The sequence below is a fragment of the Arachis ipaensis genome, chromosome B03 (assembly GCF_000816755.2).
Source record: "Arachis ipaensis cultivar K30076 chromosome B03, Araip1.1, whole genome shotgun sequence".
Classification (NCBI taxonomy): Eukaryota; Viridiplantae; Streptophyta; class Magnoliopsida; order Fabales; family Fabaceae; genus Arachis; species Arachis ipaensis.
Genome location: NC_029787.2, coordinates 9,142,842 through 9,159,325, shown reverse-complemented (window position 1 = coordinate 9,159,325; position 16,484 = coordinate 9,142,842). Strand labels below are relative to the sequence as shown.

General features: G+C 29.9%; 3 protein-coding genes across 3 annotated transcripts; 2 read left to right on the top strand and 1 right to left on the bottom strand.

The window, feature by feature from the left end:
• Positions 116-1,810, top strand: LOC107632236 (alkane hydroxylase MAH1-like). The gene has a single exon (XM_016335941.2). The coding sequence runs from the start codon at positions 165-167 to the stop codon at positions 1,692-1,694; it is 1,530 nt and encodes a 509-aa protein (XP_016191427.1). The 5' UTR covers positions 116-164; the 3' UTR covers positions 1,695-1,810.
• LOC110269352 lies at positions 2,791-3,930 on the bottom strand. Its single transcript, XM_021117139.1, has one exon. The coding sequence runs from the start codon at positions 3,928-3,930 to the stop codon at positions 2,791-2,793; it is 1,140 nt and encodes a 379-aa protein (XP_020972798.1).
• On the top strand, positions 8,047-9,576 carry LOC107632237 (alkane hydroxylase MAH1-like). The gene has a single exon (XM_016335942.1). It carries the CDS (start codon positions 8,047-8,049, stop codon positions 9,574-9,576), a length of 1,530 nt encoding a protein of 509 aa, XP_016191428.1.

Here is a 16,484-nt window from a genome sequence, read left to right as displayed (position 1 = left end):
TAATATAATTTATTATTACTAATTCTGCTCTGCTCATCTTATCTTCATCATTACAAACATTGTGCGCCTATATATAAGTATACGATCAGAACCTTCATCACGCATATATCACAGGTTATCACTTAAAACAAACCCAAAAAATAAGGCCATATATATATATCTTGATGGACTCCTTAGAGTTTATTGCTATTGTTGCTGCCATTCTCTCATTCTTCTTTATCCATACTTGGAGGTCTAATAGAAATAGCCCCGTTACTAATTGGCCCTTCTTTGGTATGCTACCAGGGGTTTTATGTAATCTTTCTGATATCCATGATCAAACAACAACCACTTTGAAGCAATGTGGAGGTACTTTTTTGTTCAAAGGTCCCTGCCTCACAAATCTCAACTTTCTCATCACCAGTGATCCTATGAATGTGCACCACATTACTAGCAAGAACTTTGACAACTACATCAAAGGCTCTGAGTTCTATGAGATTTTTGAAATACTTGGAGATGGCATCTTTAACACTGATTCCCACAAATGGAAGCATAATAGGAACATACTACATTCATTGTTCAGACAAAACTCGTTTGAGAGTTTAGTTGTGAAAACCATTCACAAGAAGCTTGAGAGTTGCTTAGTTCCACTTCTCAATAATACATCGGAACTAGGAACTGTTGTGGACTTGCAAGACATCTTTCAGAGATTCAGTTTTGACAACATCTGCTCCATAGTGTTGGGATTTGATCCTAACTCCCTTCCTAACAAGCTCAAAGAGTTCCCGGAAGTTGCATTCGAGAAAGCTTTCAACAAGATGGAGGATACAATGTTCTACCGACACATTGTCCCAAGATTTTTGTGGAAGCTTCAAAAACGGCTCCAAATTGGACAAGAGAAGAGCTATAGTGAATGTGAAAAAATAATTGACCAATTCTTGCATCAATGTATATCATCCACTTTCCAAGAGCAAAGTAAAGTCACCTGCACCAAAGATGATGATGAACCAAATTTTAACATGCTCAAAGCTATTGTGGAGGAAAGTGAAATGGAAAAAATAGATCGCAAGTTTTTAAGAGACAATGCTATTAGTCTCTTATTAGCAGGAAGGGATACAATTAGTTCAGGTCTCAGTTGGTTTTTCTGGCTAGTTTCAACCCACCCTGTTGTTGAAGCCAAGATCCTTGAAGAAATCAGAGCAAACTTCATAACCAATGAAGAAAATTGGGTCATCACTTCAAGGTTAGAAAATCTTAACAAGCTAGTTTACCTGCATGGAGCTTTGTGTGAAGCATTGAGACTTTTCCCTCCGGTTCCTTTCGAGCACAAATCTGCAGTTAAATCTGATATACTCCCCAGTGGGCATCGTGTTAATGCAAATAGTATGGTGATTTACTCTCTATACTCAATGGGAAGAATGGAACAAATATGGGGAGAAGATTGCTTGGAGTTTAAGCCAGAAAGGTGGATTTCTGAAAAGGGAAGCATCATACACATACCATCTTACAAGTTCATAGCTTTTCAAGCAGGCCCAAGAAGTTGTTTGGGTAAAAATATAAGCTTTATTCAGATGAAAATAATCGCCATTACTTTGCTGTGGAATTTTCAATTGGAGGTGGTGGAAGGGCATAATAATGTGTGCCCAAGTGTATCTGTTGTGCTTCACATGAAGCATGGCTTGAAGGTCAAGGTTACTAAAAGAGGTATTAATTAGAATATATTTAAGGGGTATCTATATATATATATGGGTCCATTATTGTTGTACGTTTTATATATCATCTTGTCATCTGTATGAGATAATTAAGTGAACAAGTAATAAGCATATTATCAGCTGTATTTCTTCGTCATCGATCTTTAACTTACAAACTTTGTATTTGATATATACATATACTAGTATTCAAAATAAAAGGCAAATAGAAGAGTTTAAAGTTTATAATATTCTTGAACCATAAGAAGAGAAACATGAAAAAATAAGAACATATATAACTGTAATAATAGTATGTCAATTTTATATTAAATTTTATATTAAAAGGCTAATAAAAATTTATCGACAATCTAGTATCTTACTAACTTCAATAGAAAAGTAATTGGCATATGATGTTGTACTTCCTGTTACACATTTCATCTCAAGTCTGAAAGTAAAGTTATAGATAAATTAGTTATATTTACAGTAAATAATTATACAAAAGTGTAAATCATCTGAAAACAAAATTATAGATAAATTTGTTATATCTATAGTAAATATTTATATAAAAGTGTAAATCATAACATGCTATTAAAATAAAAATAATATTATTTATCTAAATATTATTAAAAACTTCTTTAAACACGACATTTGTTGTTGATGACTTTGGATTGCCATCTTTGTCTAGAATTAAAACCCTGAAGCCACTGCGACTCTTAACTCTTGACAAAGTAACATAAAGTTGTCCATAGGTGAACACTGATTTTGGCAAGTAAAGTCCTACATGTGATAATGATTGACCCTGACTCTTGTTAATGGTCATTGCAAAGCATATTGTTAATGGAAATTGTCTCCGTTGAAACTTAAATGGCAATCCTAAATTTAAAGGAATCAAGTTCATTCTTAGAATGTACACTTTATCTCCAATATTTCTACCGGTCACTACCGTCGCTCCAATTATGTTGCTGCCAAGTTCGTTAACTATTAATCTTGTCCCGTTGCATAAACCTGAAGTCTAGTCTATGTTTCGCAGTAGCATTACAGCGACTCCTGGCTTCAAAGTCAACTTGTGATTGGGTAGTCCTGAACATTTGATGTCATTTAAGAACTCTGGTGTGAACCACTCTTATTGTACATCTTCATTCTCATCAGCTTGACATGTATTAGAACTCAAATACTCCTTTTCCATCCCTGAAAAGATTGTCAAGATAAAATCGTTTACTTTCTCGACACTCTCAAGCGTGGGTGTAAGAATTGCCCTACTTTGAAAATACATGTAATCTGACATACTTTGCAACAAATTTGGATATGCAAAGTCTATCAAATGAAAGAGAGGGTCATCAATAGTTGTAATCAATAGATCATCTGAAATTTTAATTTCTGATTCATCACCAACAACAAAACCAATATTTCCATTTCTAACATCAAGTATCCAATTAACAAATCTCTTCATTTCACCTTCATCTTGATCTGAAGAAGACATTAGAAGCCTCATGTTCGTATGCAGTTTCAGAACCTTACAAAACGACCACAGATGGGATGAGTTAATAAATGATATTAATATATCGTGTCTACTCCCTTTCGGTATCACCGGAAGTATCTGTCTGAAATTACCTCCTAGAACAACAACCTTACCACCAAATAGTTGATGTGTCTTATGTTGATCGGTAACTGACATAAGATTCTTGAGCGTCCGATCAAGTGCTTCAAAGCACATTTTATTGAGCATTGGAGCTTCATCCCAAATTATTAAGCTACTTTGGATGAGCAGCTCAACCTTCAAACTGCTATAATTAATATTGCAAGTAAATTCATCAGTAATTGTAATGGGTATTGAAAATCTAGAATGAGCCGTTCTGCCACCAAATAGGAGTAAAGACGCAATTCTACTGGATGCGACATTTAAAACAATCTTTCCTCTAGACCGAATACCAGAAGAAAGTCCATTCCAAATAAATGTCTTACCACACCCACTATGCCCATAAAGGAAGTAAAAACCACCAGAGTCTGTAATAACAGCATTGAGTATCTCATCGAATACTAACCTTTGCTCATGAGTCATCTTTTGTTCCGTATATAAGTTTGTATGAGTCAACTCATTTGTGTCATATGCTAACTCCTCCTCTATTAGCTTATTCTGAAAAAGGCGAACATCAGACATCTCAGGATATGACATTGATTGATAATCTCTTAAAGATCTCGCATTGCTGTTGAGTATCTTCTCAATCTCAAAAAGGCAGAAGTTTTTCAATTTGTCATCAGTCATATTTAGTCCTAGTAAAAGCACATGGTGGTTTTATGAAATATTTAATAAGTAATTCCAAAATAAAACTATTAATATTATTAATAAAAATAAAAATAATAAGAGAATACAATCTTGATATTAAAAAAAGACGTAGTAAAATACCTTGATTTTTCAAAACTTTTCTCCTCTCATATAGTATTCCATCAGCTAATAACATTCAAGTTGCATTTCAAACACGCTCTGGATTGCTAATGCTATTAAATATCAGTAGTATTGTAAATAATTTTTTCAATTGATGACCAGATGCAAGTTCAGCTACCTCATTAATAGGTGTAATGAATTTTCTATCATCGCATAGTAGTCCCATAGAATATCAAGCATCTTGGAAGCTAGAATATGTAATTTCATTAACTGTCCTAATAGACTCATATGTTGTGCAACCTCTCTGAACAACTAACAAAATTCTCATATAATAAATATTACTTGTACCCGATGGAACATAGTTTAACCTCCCGATATAATACTCTTGTTTGCGTGGATGTCATTCCCTTGCTTCTCTATCATAAACAAATTGATTTGGAAATTCAGTATATGTCAAAATTTGACCTTATTCAAATTTTTTATTGGCCTCCATCCATGCTAAGAACATCGTACATTTTTTTTTCTCTTCTTCCACGATTTTCTGAAGATCATCATCGTCTTTAAAGATGATATTTTGCTCTCCAGGCAAATGAAAGGTTAATCTCATCACTGAAGACCAATCTAATTCAATTTGTGTGCTATAATGAATCTATAATAATTATATAGCATATACCAAAGATTGTTTTTAATAGACCAATTGAAAATTTAAATGTTTGATCTTTAGGTAATAAAAGCATATTAACATAAGCTGGCTTTGTAACTGGTCGATATTATTTAATGTTTGTTGAAGCTGTTGTTGACTTGTTTGATGACATATGCTATCATATACTCCACGTGTGATACCCGAATTACTAATACTATTAATATTGGTACATTGTTCTTTTTCACCTACAAAGTGTGGATTAGTAGTTGGAGATCTTGGTCGATATGGTGTTGGGTTATTACTTAAATAAGATAATTCGAGACATTAGTTTTGAACAGATTTTCTGTTAAAGTTTATAATTGAATAAATGGTAGGAAAATCAAAATACATAAAGTGGATGCATATTCACATAAGCAAGTTTTAGAAAAAAAATTCATCCAAAAATCAACCTGTATTGATGCTGCTATTTGTAATGTCCAACAACACCGATTCAAAATGCACACCATTGGAACTATCACTCGGATTTCCTGTAAATTTTTTATAAACAAATTTAATAAAATATTACGAAGACAATATAAACTAATAATTTATTACTTGTCAATAGCTAAATAATGTATAGAAAATATTGTAATTTTCTTTTCATTCTCATTTATTTAATTACGTAAATATATTTTACGAAAAATAATATATATTTTTTCACAAAAATTTCTTTTTTTAAATAAATATAAGTTTAATCTCCCAGTCAATAAATTCAACTAATAGTTAAAATCTTTTTATTCATTTCTTTGAATAAAGAAATTGAAAATGAATAGCTTATAATTAAAAAGAGAGAAAAAGATGAAAGCACCTCTATTGTTGTACAGAGACAATCTAAAAAATAACAATGTAAATAGAGTAAAGAGAAAGTTATAAATGTGACAAATAAAAAAATTAAATTTAAAAATCGAAACAGTTCACTTAATTAGAAATTAGTATTAGAATTTCAAATTTCAATTTTTTAAATAGAGTTTACTAATTAGCTAGTACAAATTTTAAATTTTTAAATAAAATTTTCTAATTAAACGTTCGTTGTTCATCGAGAATATAGGAATTTGTTAATTTAAAATTTATGACATTAAATACTAAATTAGAAATTAATAGAATATCAACAGTGTGAATCGAATTAAAAATAAAATCATAAGTAATAACCAAATAACTTCAATTTATATTTAAAAAAATTCTAAATTCCGAACATAAAAATCCAAAAGAACCAAAAGAAAAATAACAACTCAAGAAAAGACAATGTTTCCACCAAAACAAACATATGCTTGGCATTATTTTATTAGATATACTCTAAAAGGGATTCTAAAACATGTGCATCCAAATTCTCAACTCTCAAGTTTCATTCTCAATCGTGATCTTCTTATAAGTTGAGGTATCTCCTTGCACCTTCGAATCTTCCGACTCCGAGTATAGTCGCTTGGTTGGTGTAAAAGCATTTTCCAATACTTCGAATTCATCATTGTCTGCAACTTCATTGGAGAATTTAAGTAACAAATTCTATACAAAATACTACGTTAAATTAAAGACTTCCTTCTCACCTTTGATTTTATCTCAATAATATTTTTTTAATAAAATAAAGATCTAACTTTGAGAAAATAAACAAACAAAAAATTCATTTTTTTAACAAATACCTCAACACTTTCTACTTTTTTCCCTTCAATGATTGATGAAGCCTTTGAAGTTGGAAACAAACCACCGGTGTAGTCAACATCCTAAAATTATAATTAGTTATTAATTATTATTTATAAATTAGATACTACTAATGATCAAGGAAGAGAAAAATAAACTTCTTTTTAACGGAGAGTACACTTATAGCTGTACTCACAATTTGAATAGAGTGAGTTTTTTTGAATTTATTTATAAGGTCCACATTATGAGTCATCTTCTTAACTTTATAAAAAGGTGAAAAATGTGGATTATCAGATATTTAAACTTCAACAATGAAGAGAAAGATCTTATCTATTAGATTGAGAAAAAGTGTAGGTGTATCCGATAGATCTCCTTTCTGCATGGTATTACATAATATATTAATAATAAATAATATAAAAATTAACATTAAAAATATTTTCACTAATATTTTTAGAAATAAATATTAGTTAGAACTTACCAATAGAAGTGGATCAAGTATCTCTACACAAAAATCAAAGCACAATTAGATGGGAATAAACAAACAAATTTAAAATATAAATAATATAAATTTAAAATAAAATAAAAAAATATTAGTAGAAAACTCACGTTTTCATCCAACCAAACCATCTCAATTGAGTATGACAACGAAGAATTATCGTAATTTTATAGCGTCCATAACCGTATCACTCGTATACGTACACACAAATTGTCGATTGTAGGTTTGATTTCTGCGATTTTGTAAATAGCATCCATTGGAATAAGTAGAGAAATTTTAGACTTTGGATGTATGTAAAGAAAGGGTTTGATGTACTTTAAATTGTGGTGCTACACATATCTCATAACTTATATTTTTATAGTTGACTCATAGCTAAAATTTTTTAAATTTGATTGATTTTAATTTAAATTTGAATTAAAGTAAATAAATATATTAACAATTTTTAAAATTCTAAATTAATGTAAATATATATTTAAATTTAGGTATGTAGCTGTAATTTTTGAAAAAAATCTATAAAAATTTAAAAAATAGTGCTAAAAAAATCAACAAATTTTTAAAAAATAGTATTAAAATTTAAAAAATAACAACTTAAGTAAAATAATTTAAAATTTAAAAAATAACAACCTAAGTATAACAACCCAAATAAATAATTTAAAATTTGAAAATAACAACCTAAGCAAATAATAATTTATAATTTATAAATATAAATCTAAAAATTTCTAGTGACGACACCTAAGCAAATAGACTTCCAGACTCAACGTATGAACACCACGTCAGCATATGAGCTCTCCATTTGTATTACTATAAAGATAAAGATAAAGATATAATTGGTGTAACTATCTACTTGTGTTGGAGGAATATGATGACGGGAGGCTTTAATCAGACAGGAGTGCTAGGTAAACAATGACTATTTTGAACAATATGAACAATCACCAATCAAATGAAAATACAATACACCCTAATTTAATACTACTAATTAAATTTACTTTTTTAATCTTATTAATTCACATTGTTTATACATTGTTCAAAAATATTGTTGGTTACCTATACTTTTTCTAATAAGATTTATATATTGTTGGTCATCCGAATTATATGTTGTTTTTAACTATTTTATTAGAAGCATTGTGCGCCTATATAAGTTTAGCATTGTCAGAAACCTCGTCAATGGTCATGCATATAGATCTTGATGGACTTCTTAGAGCTTATTGCTATTCTTGCAGCCATTGTCTCATTCTTCTTTATCCACACATGGAGGTCTAATAGAAATAACCGCCTCACCAATTGGCCCTTCTTTGGTATGCTTCCAGGGACTTTATGTAATCTTTCCAATATCCATGATCACACAACAACCAATTTGAAGCAATGTGGAGGTACTTTTTTGTTCAAAGGCCCCTGGTTCACAAACCACAACTTTCTCATCACCAGTGATCCTATGAATGTGCACCACATTACTAGCAAGAACTTTGACAACTACATCAAAGGCTCTGAGTTCTATGAGATCTTTGAAATACTCGGAGATGGTATCTTTAACACTGATTCCCACAAATGGAAGCATAATAGGAACATACTACATTCATTGTTCAGACAAAACTCGTTTGAGAGTTTAGTGGTCAAAACCATTCATAAGAAGCTCCACAGTTGCCTAGTTCCACTTCTCAATGATGTATCAGAATCAGGAACTGTTGTGGACTTGCAAGACATCTTTCAGAGAATCAGTTTTGACAACATCTGCTCCATAGTGTTGGGGTTTGATCCTAAATCCCTTCCTAACAAGCTCATCGAGTTCCCGGAAGTTGCTTTCGAGAAAGCTTTCAACATGATGGAGGATGTAATGTTTTACAGACACATTGTCCCAAGATTTGTGTGGAAGCTTCAGAAATGGCTCCAAATTGGACGAGGGAAGAGCTACACTGAATGTGAAAAAATAATTGACCAATTCTTGCATCAGTGTATATCATCTACATTCCAAGAGAAAAGCAAAGTCAATTGCACCAAAGATGATGATGAACCAACATTTAACATGCTCAAAGCTCTTGTGGAGGAAAGTGGAATGGAACAAATAGATCGCAAGTTTCTAAGAGACAATGCATTGACTCTGTTAGCAGCAGGAAGGGATACAATTAGTTCAAGTCTCAGTTGGTTTTTCTGGCTAGTTTCAACCCACCCTGTTGTTGAAGCCAAAATCCTTGAAGAAATCAGAGCAAACTTTATAACCAAAGAAGAATATTGGCTCATCACTTCAAGATTAGAAAATCTTAACAAGCTAGTTTACCTGCATGGAGCTTTGTGTGAAGCATTGAGACTTTTTCCTGCAGTTCCTTTTGAGCACAAATGTGCAGTTAAATCTGATGTACTCCCTAGTGGACATCGTGTTAATGCAAATACTATTGTAATTTACTCTCCATATTCAATGGGAAGAATGGAACAAATATGGGGAGAAGATTGCTTGGAGTTTAAGCCAGAGAGGTGGATTTCTGAAAAGGGAAGCATCATACACATACCATCTTACAAGTTCATAGCTTTCAATGCAGGCCCAAGAAGTTGTTTGGGTAAAAATATAACCTTTATTCAGATGAAGATCATCGCCATTGCTTTGCTCTGCAATTTTCAGTTTGAGGTGGTGGAAGGGCATAATGTGTGTCCATGTGTTTCTATTATTCTTCACATGAAACATGGCTTGAAGGTCAAGGTTACTAAAAGAGGTATTAATAATTAGATTTAGGGGCATCTACATGTTATGGACTCCATTATTCTACGAACATTATATTTCATCTTACAAAAATGTTATTTGTACATTAAAGTCGGCTATTAAAATCAGCCACCAATATATTTGTGTATAAATACATGTATAGTTTAATTTATTTTCGAAATGTATTTATATTCTATATTTTATACTGTTGAGTCTGCAGCGGAATTTTGACTTCTAATAGCTACAAAGTAATATGAAATTGAACACTACTCACAATAATGCACTCGCTATATAATTACTAAAGAGAAAAAAAAAAGGAAAGAAAATGAATAATTGCTATGGATATGTGAATTCCTTTGATTTTTATTTTTTTTTTTTGAATTGAATACATTTTGATTTCACTCATTTATATAGTTTTTTAACTTCTATAAATAAAATAGTTTCCTATAAAAGCTCTTTAACTATCCACCATTTTCTCTCTTCCATCCTTTATTTGCCTCCTTTGTTTTCTCTCTTCCGTTCTTTTATTCTCACAATTCTCCACCTCGTTCACAATTTGAAATCTACTCAAATTTTGGACGATCAAAGTATAGTATTCATATCTGGTTGCGTCAATTTTACAGTGACTGCCTACGTACCCTTGTTCAGGATCAGAATTGAATACATTTTGATTTCACTCATTTATATAGTTTTCTAACTTCTATAAATAAAATAGTTTCCTATAAAAGCTCTTTAACTATCCACCATTTTCTCTCTTCCATCCTTTATTTGCCTCCTTTGTTTTCTCTCTTCCGTTCTTTTATTCTCACATATACTAATGACTAATTTTGGTGACTGATTTTGGTGTACACATAACATACCTCTTCATCTTATATTCTGTATAAGATAAATAACTTAAGAAGTAATTAGCATATCATTAGCTGATCCGGTCTTTCATCATGGATCTTCACAAAGTTTGTATTTGATATTGGTCATATATAATATGAAAAATACAGCAAGGTGCATATTAAAATCAATGACAAAAATCATTTATCAGTATAAAATATATATAAAAATATAAAATACAAACTTAAAAAAATAAACTATATATATATTTATATATAAATATATAATAATAAATTTTAGTAACTAATTTTAGTGTGCAAATAGCATTTTTATCAAGATTCTGAAAATTAGATCGGACCGGTCGGTTCGATTTGGTTAACCAAGAACTGATCATTTGTCCGGTTCGATTAATATCTAAAATCGACCTACAAATAATTGATAAAAAAAGGGCCAAACCGGTGATTAACCGGTGAACCAGACGAACCGAACGGTTTTTTAATGTCCGATTCTCCCACCCAGCTCCAAACGGCATCGTTTTGGTTTGAAAAAAACAAAAAACAAAAAACAAAAAACAAAACGTGCACCCCCAAATGCCTGAATCCTAGGGGTGTCCGCGGATCTGATCGGATCGGATATGGTCAAAAATTCGATCCGATCCGCACAATTTCCAGATTGGATCGGATATGATATCCACACTTTTTAGTGCCGGATCCGATCCGATCCGATCTGATCCACACATTTGCGGATCGGATCGGATATCGGATATATCCGCATAATTAAACATTCTCTTTTTAATCATATTTCTATGTAAAAGAATTCGATAAAAATATTTTTTTCATACTTTTAAACTTATTTATTCCTAAAATATTTTTAATCAAACACCCCTACTGAATCCCCTTTTTCTTCTCTCTCACTCTCAGTCTCACCAAAATGCTACATCCCTAATTTCAAAGGTGGCAGCTTTGAAGAGCAGCGGAAGAATGGTCGAAGCCCTTGTTGGAGACGGCAGTGGCGGAGGAAGGAGGCGGTGGAGCTGTCTCTGAAGGTTGATATGCATGGCTTCTTCCATTGTTGCAGTGTCTCTCATGGTTACTGCAAAACAAGCTACAAAATCCCCCAATCTCTCTCACTCTCACTCTCAGTCGCCGCCACTCTTCTCATCCTCACCGTCTTTGTGCTCGTCGTGAAGCCCGCTTCTGTCCTCGCCGTCGTCGACCGCCTCTTTCTCGTCGTAAAAAACGCCTCTGTCTCCGAGCTATCTCTCTCTCTGTGTCAAGCACCACTCTCTGTGCAACCTGTGCCGCCGTGGACGATTCGCCGTCGCCGTGAGTTTTTCAGTCTTCGCTGTCCCTCAACATCTTCTTCGTGGTCTTCTTTATTTTCACTGATTTCTTCCTTTTTCACTTTAGTTTTTTATTTGTTTCTTCTGTTGTGTGTGGAACGAGTCATTGATTATTCGTTATTTTTATTTATTCTGATTTCTGAGTTGCTTCACTTGCTTGTTGCTGATTTTTTTTATTGTCAGTTGATAGTACTATAATGCATTGCTTCACTGCATTGTTTATGGAAATTCGTAATCTTCTTTATGTTTCTGTTAACAGAATACAAGGGTATCAGGGTATAGAGAATAAATGTTGAAAACTAGTGATCACGTATTTTGGAATTCTATATTCTGTAATGTATTCTTCTAATAATCCTCCTAATTTTGATATAATTTTGAATTCTGAATTTTGAATGCTGAATAGAATTACCATAATAGAATATTAAAATATCAAGTATAAAAAAATAAAGTCTCACAATAGTTGAAAATGGATTATTTAATAATAAAAAATCATTAATTTAAAATTTTGGGTTAAAATGTGATGTCTAACACATTGTTATTTAAACTGATGTTCTATTGTTTCCGAAATATTTTTGTTATTTAATCTATTAGTTAGTTAAAGTCTCTCGGATTGTTAGTGCAACACAAGTAGTTGGACAATTACGCCAATTATATAATATAGTCATTTTTTTATAAAAATGTTATTGATACACTAAAATCAATTACTAAAATTTATTATTATTTATTTATATATAAATATATATAATTTATTTTATTTTTAGTGTGTATTTTATATTTTATTTTTATATATATTTTATATTGGTAAATAATTTATATATGATAATATCAAATACAAACTTTGTGAAGATCCACGCGATGAAAAACTACATCAGCTAATGATATGCTTATTACTTCTTCACTTATTTATCTTATACAATAGATGACAAGATGATATATAATGTCCGTACAATATATAATAGAGTCCATACCATGTAGATGCCCCTAAATCTAATTAATAATGCCTCTATTACTAACCTTTAAGCCATGTTTCATGTGAAGCACAATAGAAACACATAGACACATTTTTATGCCCTTCCACCACACCTCAAACTGAAAATTGCACGGCAAAGCAATGGCGATATGATCTTCATGTGAATAAAGGTTATATTTTCACTTATTCGCTTAAGTAGATATCGGAAGTTCAAATTTCGTCTTGTACATACAGTAATTCATTGACCAGCGACAAATTCTTAAATAGAGCTCAGATCTGCGACGGATTAGTCCTTAATCTGTCGAGTTAGGAGATACCGTGGATAACAAAAAAAAATATACATATAAAATAGTAATATATATATATATATATATATATATATATATTAATGATTTTAATTATTTTTTATATATAATTTTGATGTAAGACATAAATAAAAAATTTATAATTTATTGATAGATAGAGAATATATAAAATTAATCTTTTTAAATATTTTTTAAATATATAAGTTATAATTTATTAGTATAGAATTATAGATTATGTAGTTCTTATTATTTGAGCCAACTCGTGAGCTCAAGCTAGCTCATGAGCTTTCGGTGAGCCGAATTTGAGTTTAAAAAATAAGTTTGACTGTTAATGAATCGAGTCGTGAACCAAGCCCAAATTTTGTGTACCAAACTTAAACTTGATTCCTTATTAGCTCAACTCAATTGACTTCCAGTCCTAAATTGACAACGTAAACTCTTTTGCTTCGCAATTTAATTAAATAATTGACGACTTCTCAATAATATTACATGTAGTGACGCTTATAAATTTTGACATATATCTTGATTTTATTGCCACATTCTTTTGAAAATGTGTAAAAGTATATATATATATACAAATATTTATTAGTAATTGATTCGATGATTTGTTATTTATAGAGTATTTTATATTCCCTTGATACCTTAAATGAGATAGATTAAATATTCTATGAATTTAGACTGTTATATATGTATCCAAATATATTAAAAAAGACTTACCACAATAGAATATTAAAATATTAAGTATAAAAAATAAAGTCTCACAATAGTTCAAAATGAATTATTAAATAATAAAAAAATCATAAAACTCATTAATTTAAAACTTTGGGTTAAAATGTGATGTCTAACACATTGTTATTTATGCTGATGTTTTATCGTCTCTGAAATATTTTGTTATTTAATCCATTAATAGTTAAAGTCTTTCGCATTGTTACTACAACAAAAGGAGACAGTTACGCAAATTATATAATATAGTTCGTTTTTTATAAAAATCAACGAGAACCGAATCGGTCATTGAACCAATCAAATAATTAGTTTAATAGTTTAATGGTTTAATAGTTCAACCGTAATTAAACCGATTTTGTTAAATATAAAATAAAATTATTAAAGATACAATATAAATTTTTTAAAATTTAAATTCAATCATTCATGGCATAAAATTCTATATCCATATTCAATCAATAATCAACAACAATCAATAATAATGTCAACAATTACTTAATTAGACAAAACTCACTCAATTGATGCCAAATTACTAATTAGAAATACCTATGAACCAATCTCAACAATAAAAATTGATACAACCTCAAAGAAGAAAAGTCTAAAACCCAACTTCATATTTCAGTTGCAGTTACAACTTACAACATAGCATACCTTCAACGATCATAAAACAAAGGGACAAAACAGAACCAAATTACAAATGTACATACAGCAATTACAGCAAAATAAAACCTCAGCTATTACAGTAATTATAGAAAAATTCAGAATTACAGCAATTCAAAATCCAAAACTATATCAATTCTGTTCAACATTATAAAATTAGATCAAAATTCGGTAATGTTTTTTTTTATAGATTTGGATACTACGTAACGATCTAAATTCATAGAATATTTAATCTATCTCATTTAAGGTATCAAGGAAATATAAAATTCTCTATAAATAACAAATCATCAAATTAATCCTAAATATTTCTATATATTTATTTGTATTAGTATTTTTATCCGTAATAATATTACGGAAATATAAATATTTTAAAATTATAGTCTACTTTGTTTTGACAGTATAGATTATGCATGGTACAAAAGATTTATAAAATCAAACTACTTTTATAAAAAAAAAATCGTAGGTTGACAAAAGTCTTTGACTAAGAAGACCAAAGTATCTGTAGATAAAAAATTAAATAATAAGATTTTTAGTTATTATTTTTATATAAAAAAGTCTAATTTTTTATTAATAATTAATTTTAAACATTTGATTATTAAATTAGATAGTAATATATGATACATAATATAGGTATATTTCAATTTCAATTTTAATATTTTAATTTCAATTTTAATGCGATTATAGAATGTCATGTTGCACATTTTGATTGTCAAATTAGTAATTAATCATTGATATTGATAAAGATATATAAAATAGATAGAGTGTTGAAGGAATGAGAGAAATAGAGGAAGGAAGAGGGAAGAGGGAAGAGGGAGGGGGGAAGAACTCTTTAATTTTGGAGTGAAAGATTTTATTTCAATTGCAATGAGGGAGTGACATGTGGCACATATTGGTTGTAAAATTAGTAAGGAGGAGGGAAGAATTCTTTAATTTTAGAGGGAAGGATTTAATTTTAATTACAATGAGAGTGATATGTGGCACATTTTGGTTGTAAAATTAGTAAGGAGGAAAGGAGAATTCTTTAATTTTAGAGGAAAAAGATTTGATTCCAATTACAATGAAAAAGTGACATGTCACATTTTGCCTCTAAAATTAGAGATATATAACAGATTTTACTATTTTACATATTTTCAAAAAATGTGACAATAAGATCAAGATATCATGGGTAAACGCAGATTGGATCGAATTAGATATGACCAAAATTTCGATCCGATTTGCATTAAAATCATCGAATCCAATATCTGCAGTTTTTAAATTTGGATCCGATCCGATTTACACATTTGCAGATCGGATATCAGATATCGGATATATCCGCAAAACACGAAAATATTTTTAAAATCTTATTTTTATTAATAAAATTCCTATTTTTTAGATCATATTAATTATTTTATTTAGTTTGATGTCAAAGGAGCCACTCAAGATAAAGACAATTACTAAAACGTTTTTTTTTTAAAGATATTTTTTATTAATTAAAATTTAACATCTATAATCGATTAAATCGTGTTATTTTTGTTAAAATTCGGTCAGACAAATTAATTTGACTGAAAAAATAGTAAATGGTGAATTGAACTGGTCTAAATTAATATTATTTTTTTTATAAAAAATGACTATAATACTTTTATTATTATAGAAAATGATTAAAATTTAAAATATATATATATATATATAACCCTACGATAGAAAAATAAATGACTAAAATTTAGGATTCTCAAAATTAATATATATAATAGAAGTATTTTAGTCATTTTCTATAAAAAATAATATTAATTTAGACCAGTTCAAGATTTAATTCACCATTTTTCGGTCAAATCAATTTGTCTAGTCTAATTTTGACAAAAATAACACGATTTAATCGATTATATGTGTCAAATTTTAATTATTAAAAAATATCTTTATAAAAAGACGTTTTCAGCGTCTTTATCTAAGTGACTCTCGTATTTTATTTGTCAGTATCTAATTCGTTTTAATTTGGTCGGATAGATTTAATTAACTTGACGAGTAAGATTGTCTATTCAACCTACTACAGAAAAGATAAAATATAATACGAATTTGTTTACGGATAGAATTAGGTGCAAATTTAAGGTATATTTTATCTTATTCTATTCACACTCTT